The sequence below is a fragment of the Anabas testudineus genome, chromosome 1 (genome assembly GCF_900324465.2).
Source record: "Anabas testudineus chromosome 1, fAnaTes1.2, whole genome shotgun sequence".
Classification (NCBI taxonomy): domain Eukaryota; kingdom Metazoa; phylum Chordata; class Actinopteri; order Anabantiformes; family Anabantidae; genus Anabas; species Anabas testudineus.
This window is the reverse complement of record NC_046610.1, coordinates 16,237,747-16,255,568: the sequence shown is the minus strand read 5'-3', so window position 1 is coordinate 16,255,568 and position 17,822 is coordinate 16,237,747. Positions and strand designations below refer to the sequence as shown.

Sequence of the window (17,822 nt, the reverse complement as noted above, 5' to 3'; positions counted from 1 at the left end):
ATAACTGAATGCAGGAGACGTTGGCCACCTTTATTAAATGGGACAACGAGCATGTGGACATCAATAGGTCTTCTGGTGCTGTCTGTCACCAAGATCCCAGGTGAGGATATCTACTCTATGTGATTAATTAATTAATTACATTTATAATGTAAAAAAGATTATCAGTGAAGTAATCATTAGGGATTTAAATGCAGTGTAATTGTCTAAACTCTGTTATCTTTTCTCTGTGTCCTGCTGTGTTGCATGTTGGGAGCAGAGTTTGTGAAGAGCCTGCCTCTGCTGAGCCTCACACCTGGCCAGATGATATCACCCAGTGGCCGGTGAGGGGATACTGCTATAGATGTGGACTTTTTTGATGTTTCATTAAACTTTTTAATAAAATACTGTTCTGAGTGCTTACAAAAGAAAACATTGTGTGGGTGTGTACCGTATTATCATTGAATGTATTGTATCTGGTATTTCTCTTGTCATTCTCCAGGTATGTACATATCCCAAAGAGTGGCACCACACAGGCTACAGACACATGGACTGTAACATCAAGGGACGACCTTGCTGTATAGGAACTAAGGGCAGGTGGGAAATGCGCAAATATGTCTCGCTTTTTTAATCATGTTCTTCCTTAGACAATCATATCGTTTGCCAAGTTATCAGGAGAACTTTTCAATTGCATTTTGTTTCTCTTTCTCTCTCACAGTTGTGAAATCACAACCAGAGAGTATTGCACTTTCATGCATGGTTACTTCCATGAGGAAGCTACACTCTGCTCACAGGTAGCGTATGGGTTTATTTTGCACAGGTGTGTCTGTTGGTGTATGCATATTTGTGACCTCATGCACTACTCTTTCACAGGTCCACTGTCTGGATGACGTTTGCGGCTTGCTGCCCTTCCTTAACCCTGATGTTCCAGATCAGTTCTACCGTCTCTGGCTCTCTCTCTTCCTCCATGCTGGGTATGCACTGAACTTCCCACAACACTAATAAATGTAAAATAAAATGTCAGGGAAGGTACATTCTGCAGAAGTAATGCTTCCTAACTGCTGCTGCTAATACCTTTGACAAAATGTTTAATGTCATGGTGCCTAGTAGTTATGGGAAATCTGGGAACATTGAGACCAGACGGGTGAATTAACACAATGATTTCTTACTAGATTTTTAATTGGTGGCAAATCTTAACAGGCTTACTGTATTAAAATTTAACTTCATTGTCGGTTTGTCTGTGCTATTTGCAGCTTTAGAGATCAGACTATTGTAGTTAATAGAACAGTCAATGTGATTCAAAACAAAGGGGGATTCTGGTCAGCCCTGTAGACGGCAGGTGATTCCAGGTTGAGTGGGAAGCCTGATGGAATTAGCTGAGTCCTTTGCTGCTAATTAATACCTAAGATTCAAATTTAATGAAATATTTCTAAATGAGGCCCCAGTTCTTGTGAGCTGCTCACTGACTAGTGCTGCTAATACTCCTTCAGGTCTACTTTTAAAACAGGCCAAGTGAGTTTATTGATAATCCAGATTTTTTTTAGCATGTGAAAAATAAATACACATTTCATATTTGCATAGTTGTGCACATCTGATGTGTGATCCTCGTATCTGTTTGGTTGTAGACTCTTGCACTGCGTAGTGTCAGTGGTGTTCCAGATGACCATACTGAGAGATTTGGAGAAGTTGGCAGGTTGGCTCCGCATCACCATAATTTACATCCTCAGTGGCATCACTGGAAACCTTGCCTCTGCTTTGTTCCTGCCCTATAGGGCAGAGGTAAGTTCTTCTTCATGTAAACACACACACTAAAAAACGTTACTTCAGTAACGGTCAACACCATCAACTCCACCTACATTTATAAAAGTAGTGTACTTAAACAAGCCAAGCAAACTCTCCTCTGCAAAGACAATTCTAAAAGGGAGGGCCAGTGTCACAAAAAATATATCTTAACATAAAAATATAAATTCCAAGTCCAGCAAAAAAAACAACAACATGTATTTCACCTCATTTTGCTTTGCTCCTGCTCTCCAAAATCTTTTAACATTTTTTAATTGACTTAAGGACCCAGCACCACCACATTTAAATTGTGAAGTTGTTGTACCTTATTATATACTGTTTGTAAATTCCCTCCATTTAGACACCACTATCTTTAAACCTCTTAGTTGCCACATTTAATCTGTATTGTACACCACCTGCACTAAAATAGATTTTTCCATTTATTGAAAGGTAAACACATTTAAACCATTTACACATATCCACTGTTTCTCTGCTGTTTCCACCCTGTGGCTCAGCTCAGCTTAGTGCACTTACTGGAGGAGAGTTTCTCCTGCTGGGGATTATTAAAGAAAACGTGACTGCCCCGTCTAGAGGTTTAGAAGGAGCAATAGAAATACTTGGTGGTGTGACTGGAGAAACTGCTCCCAGGTTCACAGCACATTATGAGACCACTTTACTGTAGCTGAGTTATTGATTAAAAGAGTGAAGTGCTGTCCAACTTGGCATTAAGTGCATGTCATGATGGCAACTCAAGACAAGGATACATCTTTGAACAATATGGATATGCTTAAGAGTATCTTAAACCTACTCAATAAATATAGCAACTGAATACTTGACATAAGGATTGGCTATACACAGTCAGGATTGGCATCAGTGGCATACCAGCCTTTCTAAAGGTCTGCAAAGAATCAAAGTAACATGTCACAGCATTAACAATCAATTATAATGTTTCATATAAGGCCACAGCAATGACCACTTATCAACAAAGACAAACGTTATTAAAAAGGGCTGCATTAATCAGCACATTCAGTTAATTATCAGCATGTGTCTCTGTTCAAAGTCTATGGATAAAGACAATGATTTAAACATGAATGAAACACTGGGAATATAACATGCCTGTCCAGAATGAACCATTGTTAGGATGGAAGATACAGTAAGAAGGACAGAAAGGTACCTTGGTTAATTTCAGTTGTCTGTTTGTCTGTTGATGTCTAATTTATGTTGACAGACACAAACAGGACATTTTTATTTGGACATTACTATTGTTAATCCACTCCACAATGTCCTGTCGGATGTGCTGATGGAAAGTTGAAGCAATCCTCTTCCCACACAAGATTAAGTGTGTGTGGCTGCTGACTCAGCTGCAGCTGAGTTAATTACTATTTTAGGTGATGTCTGTACATTTATCTAAAACACTGTCCAGTCGACACTAATCCTTTTGTAGGTGACTCACAGTAGACTTGTATGACGACAAGTATACATTGCAAGATAAACTTAATATTGCAAGATAAACTTAATATTTGATAGTATAATAGCACTACAGGTCTTTGGAGTAGCTCTGGTCTTCAAGAAGGATGTTTTCTATGTGTGTAATATTTAAAGAAACATGATCTATAAAACTTGGACAAGGTGGGAATAGAGCACAGTCTGGATTACCTACTTTTACCAGCATGACTGTGTCTCTGTAAAGCCCACTTTCCCCTTTAAAAGATTAGCCTAATACTGTTGTTTGGGTTAACAAAGGCCACTGCTACAGTACTTAGTGGATGGATTACATTTTTGGTTTTAACAAAGAATTGTTGCAAAGACCAGACTTGTCGAGCGATGCTTCTAATCCACTCACCTGCATAAGACAAATCTTTGAGACCTCCTCTTCAATTTAATTTAATTTCATTTGAAATTTTTGACAAACCGTTTTTTAACATTTTTGATTGATTTGTTTTCACTTAACTTTTGTATGTATGTCTTCACTTCTGTTCTTCATAAATTGATACTAATTGCTGTTACCTTATAATTCCTTGGTGTGAGATGAGGTGAGTATCAATATGACGTAGCTTGACATGAGAGCCAGAAATCCCACCGCCCATCTCTCCATGGCATTGAATAGCTCACAGGTCTTCAATCAACAGGAATAACCAGAGGAAGCACATGCAAGGCACAACACACTGCGGTCAAGCCACTTAAAGAGGTGGTTTAAGTGGATTATCCTTTAACTGACTGGTTAAGTAGACCCTGTGGCGAGAGCATAAAGGCCTGAAACAACAGCTGTGTCCGGAATTATAATTCACACTAGTGCTGATCTTAGGAGCTGTGAAAGTACAACAGTTCCCATTTCTATTCCTAAAACTCTACACAGAAATGGTTTTATTAGATCTTAAATGTTAAAAGTATGTAAATAGAATATTTCTTGATGAAATGATTCAGATGTATCTCTACTAAACACAGGTATAAAGTAATGTTTTACTGAATAAGGTTAAAGTGAACTTTTCATGGTGATATTAGCATTACTACAGTCTCTGTGTTGGAGTGAAACAAGCCACTGTTCTCAATTTAGTTTGCTTCCATCTGCTCACTTAACAATGCCAGAGCTGCCTAATAACATTTTGGTTTACAATGTGATGTTTGAGATGCTCCATCATATTTTTGTTGCTTCACCTTTTGAAAACTCAAACCCGTGATACAATTGTTTTATGCTGCCAATTAGATTGGTTGTGGTGCTTTTTACATTTCAGAATGCAATGAAATCCAGATCATGTGACGTAAAAGATTTTGTTAATGGTTTAAATATGTACACAGTTTAGATACAGCCAGCCAATTTTGACCCCCCATCAGTAATGCAAGCACACACACCACTAGAGATTCACATAAAGGTTATTTAAGGGAAACATGATGATTCGTCATGAACTGATCTAACATCCCCACTAATTAATGTTCAACAGAAGGTCAAATGCCTTCTCACTCTTTCCTGTCGGTAAATGTTTGTTCTGATGTTTTCGTCTCCAGCGATGACAAGTGTCTATAAGCATGTGTTAAGAACGTGTCAGCCTGCATGTGTCTGGGGCGTGTGGGTGGAGTGCTGCTCCACACACTTCTTCTGTTTGTAGGAATTGAATGTCTTCACAGATTAGCCATCTGCCTCTGACCAGGCCAAGCATCCAAACTCAGCCCTGACGTCACTCTAATCTGCTCACCTGAACCAGGGCTCGTACTGTAGTTCTTCCCAGAACTACATCTAAAACTAAAAGACACTTAGCTGCACATTAAGTCTGCCTCGTCTGTAAGTGTGAATAGCAGCTCAAAATGGCCTCAAACATGTCACCACTGCAGTGCTTCTTCTTTACAGTCCACATAATTTGTGACTTTTTTTTTTTCTTACCGTGCATGCATCAACAGTTAATACAGTTTCCTCGGGTCAGGTTTAGGCCTCTTAGTGATTGTCACGATCAGTCAGTGTAAATAGTTTACCTAAAAGACTGTCTTTTGAAGTTGTTGCCAAGATTTAGAAATCCGGTTAAATCTCTCTCTGTCTCTGTTAGTTACAACACACCAGTCACCCCCGCTAACCTGATAATCAGACTGAATTTTCCACTTTCATTTCACTTCACAGCATCATTCAAAGTGGAGATGTGTGCAACTCCTGAATGCTTTACAGCCAGGCATCCACCTAGTTTTCATTTTTCAACACACAAATCATGTAAACGTTTGTTCCTCTGTTTTTTCATCTTTGGCAGTTGGCAAACATAATTTGCTCATTGGAAGTCAGCTCTAAATGTATAACCTGTGACCTTGTGTTATCAACTGTATAAAAGAGGTTGTTTTCAGAATGTGACCTGCTGATATGTGCAAATGTTAACCCTGTCGAGCCCTGTGTCACTAGTAAATAGGATGTGGGCATTTCATCTGGTACACATTAGATCATGATATGTGTCATATGCTCAGAACTCTTTTAAAGGATAATCATTTGTAACCTGTTTTCCTTTCTTTCACTCTCTTGCTGTAGGTGGGTCCAGCAGGGTCTCAGTTTGGACTCCTTGCTTGCCTCTTTGTTGAGCTGTTCCAAGCTTGGCAGATGCTGGAGAAGCCATGGAATGCCTTTCTGAAACTGTCGGGCATCGTCCTCTTCCTCTTTCTGTGTGGCCTCCTGCCATGGATTGATAACATCGCCCACATCTTTGGCTTCCTCAGTGGCTTACTGCTTTCCTTCGCTTTCCTGCCATATGTCACTTTTGGGACTTTTGACACATACCGGAAACGAATCTTCATTGCTGTCACAATACTGGCCTACATTGGGCTGTTCTCCTCCCTTATAGTTTGGTTTTATTTTTACCCAATCAATTGGCACTGGCTGGAGCATCTCACCTGCCTGCCCTTCACAAACAAGTTCTGTGAAAAATATGACATAAACCACGACATTGACGATGTGGTGCACTAGCTACAATGCTACACATGACATCTAATATGATCACAGCGCCTGCTATTAATCTAGTAGCTCCTAGCCAGGTGACCTGGCCTTTTTAAGAACCTGACAATCATGTTTTTTATTAATTACTCATTAAAAGACCTGATCACATAGAGCAGCCTGCTGATTTACTAATTTCTATGGAACATGACTCAATCTTTGTAATCCTCTGTCAGGTCTGGCACTACCTAGCATGTTAACATCCTCCTGGACTAGTGGTTCCTTGGAATCAGAGGGCAGGAAAATTCACTCAGGGAGTCGCAAACTGCATAAAGCTGGATGAACTTAAAGGGAAAGATCTGCACAGGAACAGACTTTCTGTAGATCTAAAGAAACCAAATGGAAGAAGAAGATTTGGGCATCTCTGACCTTCAACCTCCCTTTAACTGTGTGGACGATAACAGCTGAGATGGAAAACCGATGCCCCTGTTCCGTAATCCGGTATCACCAGTAGTTCTTGTTTGCAGTAAAAATTTTCGATAACACTGGGCCTAACACTAGAAAACTGCTGCTTCTCAGTGTTTGAACATTTGTGAAATGCTTTCAGAAGAACACTTATCTTTCCATCGTTTCTTTGTATGTATGCATTTGGCATGTGAACATTCTTTGGCGCAGTGAAATGTGACTCTACATATACTGCAACAGTGTGTTCCACGTATTTCCTGTGCAGCTGGATCATTTCAATGAAATATCACTGGTCTACTAAGGCAAGATTTCTAAGCCACTAGTTGCCTTAAACAGACTATGCTATTTTACAAAGATGCCTCATTGTACTTTTGCATACTGCTTGTGATCAAGTTACTGGATGACGATCAACATAACGTCGCATCAGACCCCAACCAACCAAAGCAACTTCACATGCTGCTCATATATGCATGTTTTCACAATCACTTGTTTGTTTTGAAACAGGTTCTCAAACTCTGTTCAATATTATTATCCAATAACACAGTGATGCCTAAACAATTTGTACATTTACTCTGGAAAGTGATGAATGAAAATAATGTTTATTCACAAAGTATCTAAACCGTCATTTACAGTAGATCACAACTACAGAAACGTACTGTTCTTTTATTTAGGAAGCAAAGAGGCATAGAATCAAAAGCTCATGTCTGAGACAAAAAATCTACCTGTAAGTTTTAGAAGTTTTAATTGTAATATAGCCACAGATTCGGACACATTCAGACATTTCTTGTCCTCTGTAAAACACTGTTTTACCCTAGCAGCTGTTCGGGTTGTAGTTTGCAGTAGATTGCCGACCCTGATAATGTGACAGTGTCGATCAATATGAGTTGAGAAGTCCTGACACCTGAAGTGAGATATTTCTCGTGCCGGAGGCTTTAGAGGTTCACTCAGATCTAGTTTGTTGTTCAGGAATCTGGCATGTGTTGACCCCAGCTGATAGGAAAGCCACGGTAATGACTGCTGTGTGGCGGATTATGAGTTACTAAGTGAGTTATGAGATTATGTGAGTGAGTATGTGGGGCTGACTCACTGATCACCTGGTGGTGTTGAAAACATCAGCTATTGAAATCACGCAGGTGTAGGTTTCCATCTGTTCCAAGTGATGGGACACTTGTAAAGTAGTTGTGCAAAACGTGACCGTGACATCCCCCTGTTTTTAGGAAACCATTTGACTGTGCCTTCTGAAGAAAGCATGTGAACTACAACAACCCACAACTTCAATTATGACAGCGGTCACTGCTGTGTTTGCTTTGGGACCAAATAAGTTCACCTTTTTCCTGTTTATTGGAATAAAAAAGGGAAAGTTTGAAACACATTTCAGGTCATGGTGTAGGTACTGTATTGTTTTTGCTTTAGTTTTATATGTGAAAATGTGTGTGTCAATGCAGTCATGTCCAAATAAATGTCACTCTAGTAATAGTGTTGTGTTTATGTGTGAGGTTTGAAATCACCGCAGTGAAAACTGAAAGACGATTTAATGACTGCAAATGATATATGTCCAAGGATCGAATATACTGGTGTTAATTCAAATTTCAAAATAATTAGAAAGCTGCAGTGACTGTTTTCAGAACTACTGACACCAACGTCTAGAGTAGTTTCATTCTCAAATCTTAAATCAATGGAAGATAAAATACTCTGGGAGAACAGGAGATTAAAACAGTTTGTTATTCCGACAGTGTAGCAAATTCCACCCGCTGATGAAGATCATGTGAAATGATTGAAACCGGAAACTCCGGTAGACCAACTAAATGAATCTTGCAGAGATCTCATCAAATATTAAAATGTTTATTGCAAATGAGGGGTCCATGAAGCAGACATGCTAGAAAATAAAATCTTTATTTTTTTAAAACAAAACATCATTAGAAAAGGTGTTGACTCAAGGCTTTGGGAGGCAGAGGCGATGACTGTCTACAGGGGAGAAAGGGAGAGGAGAATTGACGATATTTAAATATAAAGGCTATATTTTGCTCTGACATTCAAATACATCAGACTTTAGCAACATCGACCATCTGCTGGCAGAGAAGATCTGTTTACAGGAACAGTTTAGTTGAACGTGTTACTGTTTATACAGAGCGATGGAGACTGCATTAACAATGGGCATATATCCCTCTCATCAACTACAACTGGTACTTAGATCCATATGAAGTAACAGTGAAGGGCTTAGACAGAAACAAGGCAGTTGTGTTCTACTGAAAACCACAATAAATGTCCAGCATTTATTAAAACAAAATAAAATCGTTGTAATACAAAAAGCAAAACTGAAATTGGAAATTGGTGCTTACATTCTTTCTACTGTATTGTTTATGGTTTGATCGCACTGTAATTCAAACCTTCTTTGTTGCACACCATCTTTCCTGTTTTCTTTTTCTTATCTTGTCCCTGTGCAGACTCACAATCACTGCGATTGCTCGTGTACAATAAAGCAGCACAGACGTCCCCTCATCCTTTTTCTAAGTGGGGGGGGGGGGGGGGGGGATCCAAACCACCTCTGAGAGGCCACGTCCTCTGTCTTCAACAACCGCTGTTACGACGCATGAAGGCGTGGCCCCTGACTGAGTAGAGCATCTCGATGAAGGTGAGGGGCCCCACCGTGATCTCACTGGGGCCCTGCACCTTGAAACCCGACTTCTGGTAGAAGGGAACCAGGAAGTCTTCGCACATGAGCACAGCGCGGCGCACGTAGGGCAGGCAGCGGAGGTACTGCAGGTAGCGCCACATCAGGATGGAGCCTTTCCCCTGCTGGCGGAAGGTCCGGTGGACAGCCAGAACATGGATGTGGACGGTGGTCCCATGAGGCTTATGGAGAGTCAGTGCGTCCTGTAGGATGGACAAACAATTAAGTAAATAGCACTTAAATGTTAAACTGCATTTTCAGTGGCAGTCAGCCTGAGACGAGTCACTGCCCAGGTGTCCTCTGCTCTGTCTTACCATGGTAAGCCTCTCCTGGTCCCACAGTGAGCCGATGATAAAAGCCACCAGACGTCCCTCCTCGAACCAGCCAAGAGACAGCTCGGGACACAGGGTGAGGAAGTGACGCACCTCGTCCAGGTGGAGAGGACACTCACCGGACACTGAGATGAACGCTGTGTGGAGGAGGAGGAGGAGGAGGAGGAGGGGGACTCAGTGTGGTCATAATCAAACATTAAGAAGGCTGAATGAGAAGAGTGTGAGCCTGATGTCTGGTGCTGCAATGAACACCTAACGTGAAATATTAAACTGTTGATAATGACTGAATGAGTGAATGATTCCCCACCATGAAGTAACTGTGAGGAATGCCGCTCCCGAAGCAAAGAAGACTACTGAAGTAGAAAGAGTCTGCTTACCTTCTCTCTCGATCTCAAACACACTGATGGCATCCTCCGGGCTCAGGGAGCGGAACTCACTGGCCGGCAGCGTGTGACGGCGGCCCTGCGGCACCGGAGAGCGCATGTGGGGCGGCTTCATGAACGGAACTGCGCTCGCTACAGACATAGTCATCGTTTCCCAAAAAGTGCTGGAGCAAAGCAGTGGGTACTTCCCTGAGACTTCACTCTGTGGCTTTCTGCTGGTTTTCCCTTAAACACGAGTGTGTGTGCTCCTCTAAAAGGCTGAACTGTGCGTAATAAGACCGTGCCAGAAGACTGACCAGAGCGCGGCGCGCCCGGAGTACTTATACGCTCAGTGCGCAGGGGGAGGTTGGGTTTTAATCCTGAAACGAGCTTACTCCATCCCCCGTGAGTATCAATAAACATGTGTGACCAGGATCAGGGCGGAGATTTGTCTGTTACACCAACAGTTATATTATCACCGTTATACCAACATATTAGTTATTATATCAAAGCGCCCGCCGTGCGTCACAGAGTGGATGACAGTGTTTGGTTTATCATTATTATGTCAGTCACGGTGATCAAACTCTGCCTAATTTCCTTTTGCCCCTTTAAATCGAGTTCACCATTTTTTCCGCGCTTTATTTTTCAGATCTGTAAAAGGATTTCAATACGTGTAGGAGTTTGTTTGTCCCCTCATCGGCGTTTAAATAAATTGCATGAAACAAATCAAGTCGCCTTTTTATTTGATGATTAGTTATTGAACTCTCTAAACTATTCTCCCTCTCAGACACAATAGAAGTGTATTCTGTGGCCTCATTACTTTTTGAAATGCGGTTTGTATTTAGGAGAGAACTGAGCAGACGAACTTGTCTCCAGCCTTATCAGGGTTACAAGACTGGAAATAATCTCTATCACCAGACAAACACTGAGGTTTATTTGGACAAAGCTTTTTCTGGTACAAAGAGTTATCATTTTAGATATGACACAGTTTACTTGAGATAAAGGCTTTTTCTCCAAACATCCTTGAAGTAATCTTCCTTCTTTCTGACACTGCCCTCTGTTTGTGAATGCTCGTAAACAATAGACCAAATAAATCTACAGGATGGTGCTTTAATGAAAGACCTTATAGAGAAGTGTTCAGTTTAGCTGAGCTGTGTAGTGATGAATATTCAACATAATTACAAAATGTCACAGTCAAACACATTATAGCTACTGTGGATGTTAAGAAAATGTGTTAATTGCGATAACACACCGTAACACTGTAATTTATAACGGTGTTAAATTTGACATTTAATTCCTTGAGAGTTTATTGTACAGATATTTGAAATAGATTTCCAGCTTGTAGGAGGTGTCTTCGTGTTAACAAGGTAAATAATTGAATAACTGTAATAATTAATTGTTTTATTTAATCTCCACCTGTATAAAAACATATCAAATAGATTTAATCTCATCATCGGGCTCACGCTGCCGCGCAGTGGTCACGCCGGGTCCTGCGTGGTGACGTTCTCACGCTGCGCAGGTTACGCAGCTCTCCGTAACGACGTACGCACGTGCACTCCGCTGCTTCCAGGTTACCGTTTTTTTTTTTTTTTCATTCCACCGTCATCCTCGCGCTCCACCATCACTCCCTGACAACAGCAGCGATGGCGGAGCCCGTAGCACCGGACGCAGCGGCAGCATCGCCAGCCCCGGGCCTCTCTCCGGCAGCCAGCCCGGGCTCGGAGCCTCCATCCATGGCTCTCTCTCCCACGGCGGACGGGTCCCAGCGGCTTCTCTTCTCCCACGACCTGGTCTCCGGGCGATATCGCGGCTCAGTCCGGTTTGGTCTCGTACGGATGATTCACGGCGAGGAGGATTTCAACTCCGACTCGGACCTCGACGATGGCGGAGGGAGAGGCAGCGGTGGAGGTGGCGGAGGAGGCGGTGGTGGTGGAGGAGGGCGAGTCCCGTGTGGCTCGGACACAGAGAGCGCGGTGGACACCCCGAGCCGGCCTCTCGGAAGGGGATTTGTGCGCGTCCAGTGGTACCCTGAAGGAGGAAAGCAGGACATCAGGGAGACAAAGGTACCACATAGCGGCTAATGTGTTAACTGTTTACACTGAGACTGGATGGGTCACCGAGCCTGACACGGGCTCCACTGTCTCACCGCCTGTTGTGGTTTTTGGAGGCTGTAAGTCGACTTGCTTGTCATTCTGGGAAAAGGTTCCGTTAATCCAAAAAACGCAGAACCTAGCTCGCTAACGGGCTAGCATACAAGCACACATGCTAACTAGCAGTGTAGCTCATAGCTTTATGACACTCAGCTGGTGTTTGGCAGGCTAATCAGGCTTATTTCACCTGACTGCGTCCAACCAGCCGCTGATATTAAATATACCTGACTGGCTGACAGTGTAGTATGTTTCTGTACTCATTGTGTCACTACAGGCTTTGGCAGGTGCACCGGTCTCTGCTAGCAACCTTAAACCTATTGATTGAGCTCATGTTTGACTCGGTGTACTTCAGTTCCTCAGCAGGGTGTGACTTGGCTTGCGACTGAGCACACGATAAAACGACCATTATTATTGACTTGGCGTCTCAGTTGTGCATTATTAAAGCCACCTACATGCTATTTTAAGAAACCTGTCTGCACTTCATCTGCTTTCAATTCTAACTGGTGATATTTAATCAGTTTAATCAGCAATGTCCGGAAGTGTTTACAGCTGACCTCTGTCACAGTATTCACATTAGTGCTGAGATAACTAAACACTTAATTAATAGGTCGAATTTAATTTACATGTATTTTGCTGGTTCCAGCATATCAATTAAGAGTTTGCCTAATTTTCATTTTTAACATTTCTGTATGATCGGTGATGGCCCTAGACTTGTTTGAAACAACCTCAATATCTTAAGTACAGAAATGTACAGATGCTCATCCCATATAATGAATAAATGGTTGTCAACATACTCACTGTCGATTTCATACCAGATGTGACTGTGGTGACCCGCTGCAGGTGAGGGTGCTTTGCTGGGATGGCTGGTAAAGTGTGAATAGCTGGCACACTGCAACAGAAAGTGAGAGACGGGATGTAAAAAGACCCACTTGAGGTGTAACTTGATGATGTAGATACAGTAACTTTATTAACCTTCTTCGTTTTGGTCGCACACCCATTGTTTTGCCACTGCAAGTTTGACGGCTTGTATTTAATTAATTGAATCTGAATGGCATAAATAATTGTGTTGTGTGTGTATAAATCCCAGTGTCAAAATTTACCATCTCAATAATGAATGTAATTCGCTAAAAATGGCAACAAATTCTCTGGGGCTTCTTCAGGTTTCTCCTGGGCATTGTGGAAAAGGTCACAGGGTTTAAAGGGGGGCTTGTCTGGATCAAGCTCATACAGGCTCACTTTAGAGTGATAGGATTTGACCAGAAGGAGCCTATTTAAGGTCCCACTATTGTCTTGCTTTGTCCTTTTGCCGCAATGTGTAAAGTTCTGGTGATAGTGTAATTCAACCTTTGTTGCAACAAAAGCTCAGTTAAACAATGAGACTGATGTTTGCACAACATGTAGCATTTTCATGCTGTGTCATTACTAGTCTGTGTTCCCAAAGGATCTAGTGCATACTAGTGTGCATGTGTATGGATTTCATTCTGTACTGTTGTTGTTTGTGTAGTTTTGTTGTGGTGATTTGTGTGTGTAGAACAATATGATTTCTTTTTGGCTTATCTGTGTGCACAACATGTCCTGTCTAAGCAGACTCTGTCTTAGTTGCATATATCCTAGAGGATGGTGAAGATTTCAATCAATAATTCATGATTACATCCTGCAGTATGCTAAGTTGCATCTCTTCAAAATGATTTCCACAAAAGTTTGACTTGTATTTTTTCTGCAGGCGGCACCTCAGTTAAAACACATTTTTCTCATGAGTGATCATTGGAAGGAAAACTGGAGCTTTAAATGTGCCAGGCTTTCTCTTGAGATTAATAAAACTAGCATTTTCATAGCAAAAAAATAGGATTGTGATGGGACAGAACAGAAGATTCACAACACAGCAGCAGCCATTAGGTTCAAATTATAAATTATCCAAGGTGATTATTATAATGCATTCATAATGTTCACAGAAATTTAGTCTTTTACAGTGGAAAATTGTTCCTTTGCTGTTAACATTTTACCTTACTACATTTTATGTATTAAAGAAAAAGGTGCCAGCACTATGTAAGCCTACTGAAGTTTTGTCAGCATGCATGATGCCACACTGAGCAAGTCATAAACCACTACTAATATTTTTGCAAAACTGAAAAAAAAGATAAAAAAAAAAAAAAAAACACCAAACATGGGCAGCAACTACATTTATCTGCATATTGCAGGCTCCCTTTAGCTCCCTTAACATTAGTGTAACACACAACTGCAACACAGGACACTACCCATTTGGAGATGGTATGTGTAAGACATGGAAACACTGACAAAAGAGCCAGTGCAACGTCTCTCATTTTTTAGTGTTGCAAAATACAGTATGCTCTGTGTTAGATCTACAGTCCAAGGCTGACCATCTCAAAAGCCTTGGTATGACACTGTCTTTGCTTTCTCCATTAGCAGGTTCAGTGTCCTATTAAATGCATTTGTTTTGCATTTGCATTTTCCTCTCCAAATTTAAATCTACTTAAAGTATCTGCAGGATACTCAAAACTGTTATCTACTCTGCTGAGACAAAGCCATGAAATGATAACCTGTGATGTGTTTGTCTTTGTGATTAAGTACACCTTGTTCCTTTCCTGGAGCATGTATAGAAATACCTAAACGTAAGAGGAGAATAAGCATTAACTTGACATTTAATAACTGAACATGTTACTTTGTCTTGACATTATTACCTGTATTTGTGTGTAAGTAGTAAGATGTCCCTTTATCCCGCAGTGTTTCTGGATTTTCTGTATGTCTCAACATCAGAGCTTTGGTTGCTATGGCAATCAATATTTAGATATTTTGCTCAGTGTGCGAGTTAAATGTTAAAATTATTTAAAGTTTATACGTTTTTTTTTTCAGCAAGTGTGTGATTTTTGTCATTCATTTTACTGGCAGTATAATTTAGACATTTGTAATTGTAATAATTTAGACAAAGAAAAACTTTTTTTCCCGAGATCATCAAAAACCAGAATTGGGACTTTAACAACACGCCTTGTTTCACTGCCTGCTTTGAGCCTCCCTCAGCCCCAGTCAAAGAGCCCTGTTGCTGCAGCACAACCTTGAATTTTCCATCCAAGGGCAGAAGTACACTGCAGCAGGTTGGTAGCTGTGGGACACACAAAGGGGACAGCAGTGCAGTGTGTGTTTGACATGTCCCTAGCTTTGTCAGTTTTGGGTAATTGAAATTTCTTATGCATCTTATCTGCTGCTGCACCCTGTGTCAGGGCAGAGGGGTTGAAGTGAGCTGCAAGCAGAAGATCTGGGACTTGGGGGTGGAGCAGGTGGACGGGGTGGAGGAGGCTGTTGTGGTAATAATGATGACAGGAAGGGTGCAGCAGGACTGACTGCTACTGCTGACTGTACTGCTGAGACAGAAAAAGTGAAGACAGGGGGAAACAACTGTAAACTGGGCAGAAAAGATGGAGAAAGCAGGTAGTGAATACTAATGAAAGATGTCAAACCGTAAGGAGGTAATGACACAGAAAGACAGTTTGGAACCAGATGGCTCCTATGGTAATGTTTGGCCTTTAAATCCTTTGAAATGGTAAGGTCCCACCTTCTGCTCACTAATCCATTTTAAATTCTCAGACTCTGCTGGCATGCTGTCCTACGATCAAATCCTGGTTTTGCTGCTCTGCCCTGTTACTGCTAACACAGGTTAGTAGCAGAGCAATTATAAAACCGTGATTTCCTAAAGACTGCCAATATTACATTCACTTTTATTTGTTTTTAATAAATTATATTAATTGACTGCTTAAAGGTTTTGAGATGATTATTACAATTAATGCTGAAAGTTAGTTTTCTCAGTCGTTTTCTTTAAGTAAAGCCCATTGATGCTCTATAAAATAAGCATGGAGACCTCTGGAGTTTTATGACCTTTATTTTTGTCTGTTATTGTCTTGATAGTCTAGTCTATTTTTGTTACTCCTGCTCTGCAAGGGTATAAACAACCTCAGTCAATAAGTAAAGGTTTTTGTGCAGCTCAGTAGAACAAAAAAAAAAGCTTCATGCATGTGTGTACACTATACGGTGTAGAGTTGACCATAGACAGCGGTGGTAGGTTCCTTCACAGCTGCAGTACAGCAAGGGTTACTTGCATTGTTGTAATGTCCCTACCGTCTGTCCTGTAACCTTAGCATGGAGAAGCATGAATGTCATAAATAAGCCATCAATCGCTCTGACACTTGATTTACACTCTATGTAATTCTTTGTATCAAGCAGAACAATTCAGCGTGACTTTGTTGCTGTTATAACATTGAAAACAGTTCATCTGTGGCACATTGCTGTTGTCCGTGAAAATCCATAAAAACACAAAGGATGAGAAGCGCTGCAGGTGCTGGATGCTATGACCACAGGGTGACTCCCATCTGTCAGCCTGGCCCTGCCCCCGCCCCTATCCACCCAACTAAAGAAGCCTGGTCACACCCCCGCTGACCTACAGAATAGAAACACCTCTATCCTAAAAGATGCTGAGTTATGTTAAAATTTATTTCAGATATCATCTGTCCGTGAGCGATCCACTTCCTTCTTAAATCCTTTCAAGATAGACAGTCAAAATTATTTATTTTATTAGTTTTCTTTAGTACGTAACAGACATAAACCTACCTAGTACAAACTCAAATGTCTGATTGATGCCATATGTGAACACAGCAGCTACAGTAATTGTCCAGAGAACTCACAGCGTGCAAGTGGACATTTCCTTTCACCTGATCCGCTCAGACTTCTGTGGTGTGTCTCTTGTGTCATATCAAAGACGCATTCTGGACGATATCTGGACCTGATTCTCCAGATAGTATCTGGACTGAAAATGGCTTTAGGCTGAAGAATTGTCCCCAGATGTCAGAACTTTCTTTCCATGAATAAACTGGTGGCATCAAGCCATATTTCATTAATAAAATCTTGTATCATTAACCTGTAGCAGTGTAGCTCTACTTGGATATTCTCATCATGAGTAGCTCATAAATGAGCAAACACAGTTAGTCGTTGGTTTGAAGTGGCATTCAGCCGTTAGCAGCAGCTCCCCACTGAGCAGACTAAAGTGATGACATTAATGATTTCTATTTATTCAGTCTGCACTCTTGAATTAAGTTAGTACCAAGCCATTCATACTGTCAACTTCAGTCTGCACACACTTTTCTTTACAATAATTATATTAAATTTGTTTGTGCTTGCGTTACCCCCTCATTGCACATGACATTTGATTAGAAATTATGAGTTGGTAAATAGGACATTGCTGATATTCATCATTCAGTGTGTTTTCTTAGGAGCTGTCTGCAGGTGCTTGAGATAGACTGGCGGCAATTGGTGTAATTTGGGACATAAGTCTGTTGCCAGGGCCCGCCCCACAGTGTTTTGGTGAGCAGAACATTTGTTATGGTGTTGAGCAGGTGCCAGGCACGCTCGCACACAAACAAATGTGCACCCATGAGAGGCACTGGGCATCAGGTTCTCATACTCTTCCTTAAAAAAACAGGAATAGCAGCTCAAGTGCCACTTTGCTCTTGTTTGATGGAACTCTTTAAGTTCATAAATTACCAGCACCCTTATGGCTAATGTTCGCAGTCGTTCTCATCCAGCAGACGTGATCAGAGAACCTGTTAACCCTTATTGACTTGACATGTAGATCGTTTCAGTGCGGAAAGCACCAAGCAGATCCTCACCACCTTTTGGTATTGT

At 41.3% G+C, this 17,822-nt stretch overlaps 3 protein-coding genes across 3 annotated transcripts in view; 2 read left to right on the top strand and 1 right to left on the bottom strand.

Annotated features, from left to right (window-relative positions):
• LOC113161681 (inactive rhomboid protein 2) overlaps window positions 1-8,093 on the top strand; it is a 38,689-nt gene extending 30,596 nt beyond the window's left edge. The window contains exons 12-18 of the mRNA XM_026359452.1: window positions 15-100; window positions 257-320; window positions 479-573; window positions 695-770; window positions 850-950; window positions 1,602-1,755; window positions 5,756-8,093. Of these exons, the coding sequence (XP_026215237.1) occupies window positions 15-100; window positions 257-320; window positions 479-573; window positions 695-770; window positions 850-950; window positions 1,602-1,755; window positions 5,756-6,187 (1,008 nt within the window). The 3' untranslated portion in view covers window positions 6,188-8,093. The remainder of the gene's footprint in view (window positions 1-14; window positions 101-256; window positions 321-478; window positions 574-694; window positions 771-849; window positions 951-1,601; window positions 1,756-5,755) is intronic.
• A 1,063-nt stretch (window positions 8,094-9,156) lies between these two features.
• Window positions 9,157-10,368, bottom strand: aanat1 (arylalkylamine N-acetyltransferase 1). Its single transcript, XM_026359510.1, has 3 exons — window positions 10,000-10,368; window positions 9,605-9,759; window positions 9,157-9,493 (listed from the first exon to the last, which is right to left on the bottom strand). Exons 1-3 carry the CDS (start codon window positions 10,151-10,153, stop codon window positions 9,188-9,190), a joined length of 615 nt encoding a protein of 204 aa, XP_026215295.1. The 5' UTR covers window positions 10,154-10,368; the 3' UTR covers window positions 9,157-9,187.
• A 1,132-nt stretch (window positions 10,369-11,500) lies between these two features.
• ube2o (ubiquitin-conjugating enzyme E2O) overlaps window positions 11,501-17,822 on the top strand; it is a 33,602-nt gene continuing 27,280 nt past the window's right edge. The window contains exon 1 of the mRNA XM_026359449.1: window positions 11,501-12,047. Coding sequence (XP_026215234.1) covers window positions 11,628-12,047 — 420 coding nt within the window. The 5' untranslated portion in view covers window positions 11,501-11,627. The remainder of the gene's footprint in view (window positions 12,048-17,822) is intronic.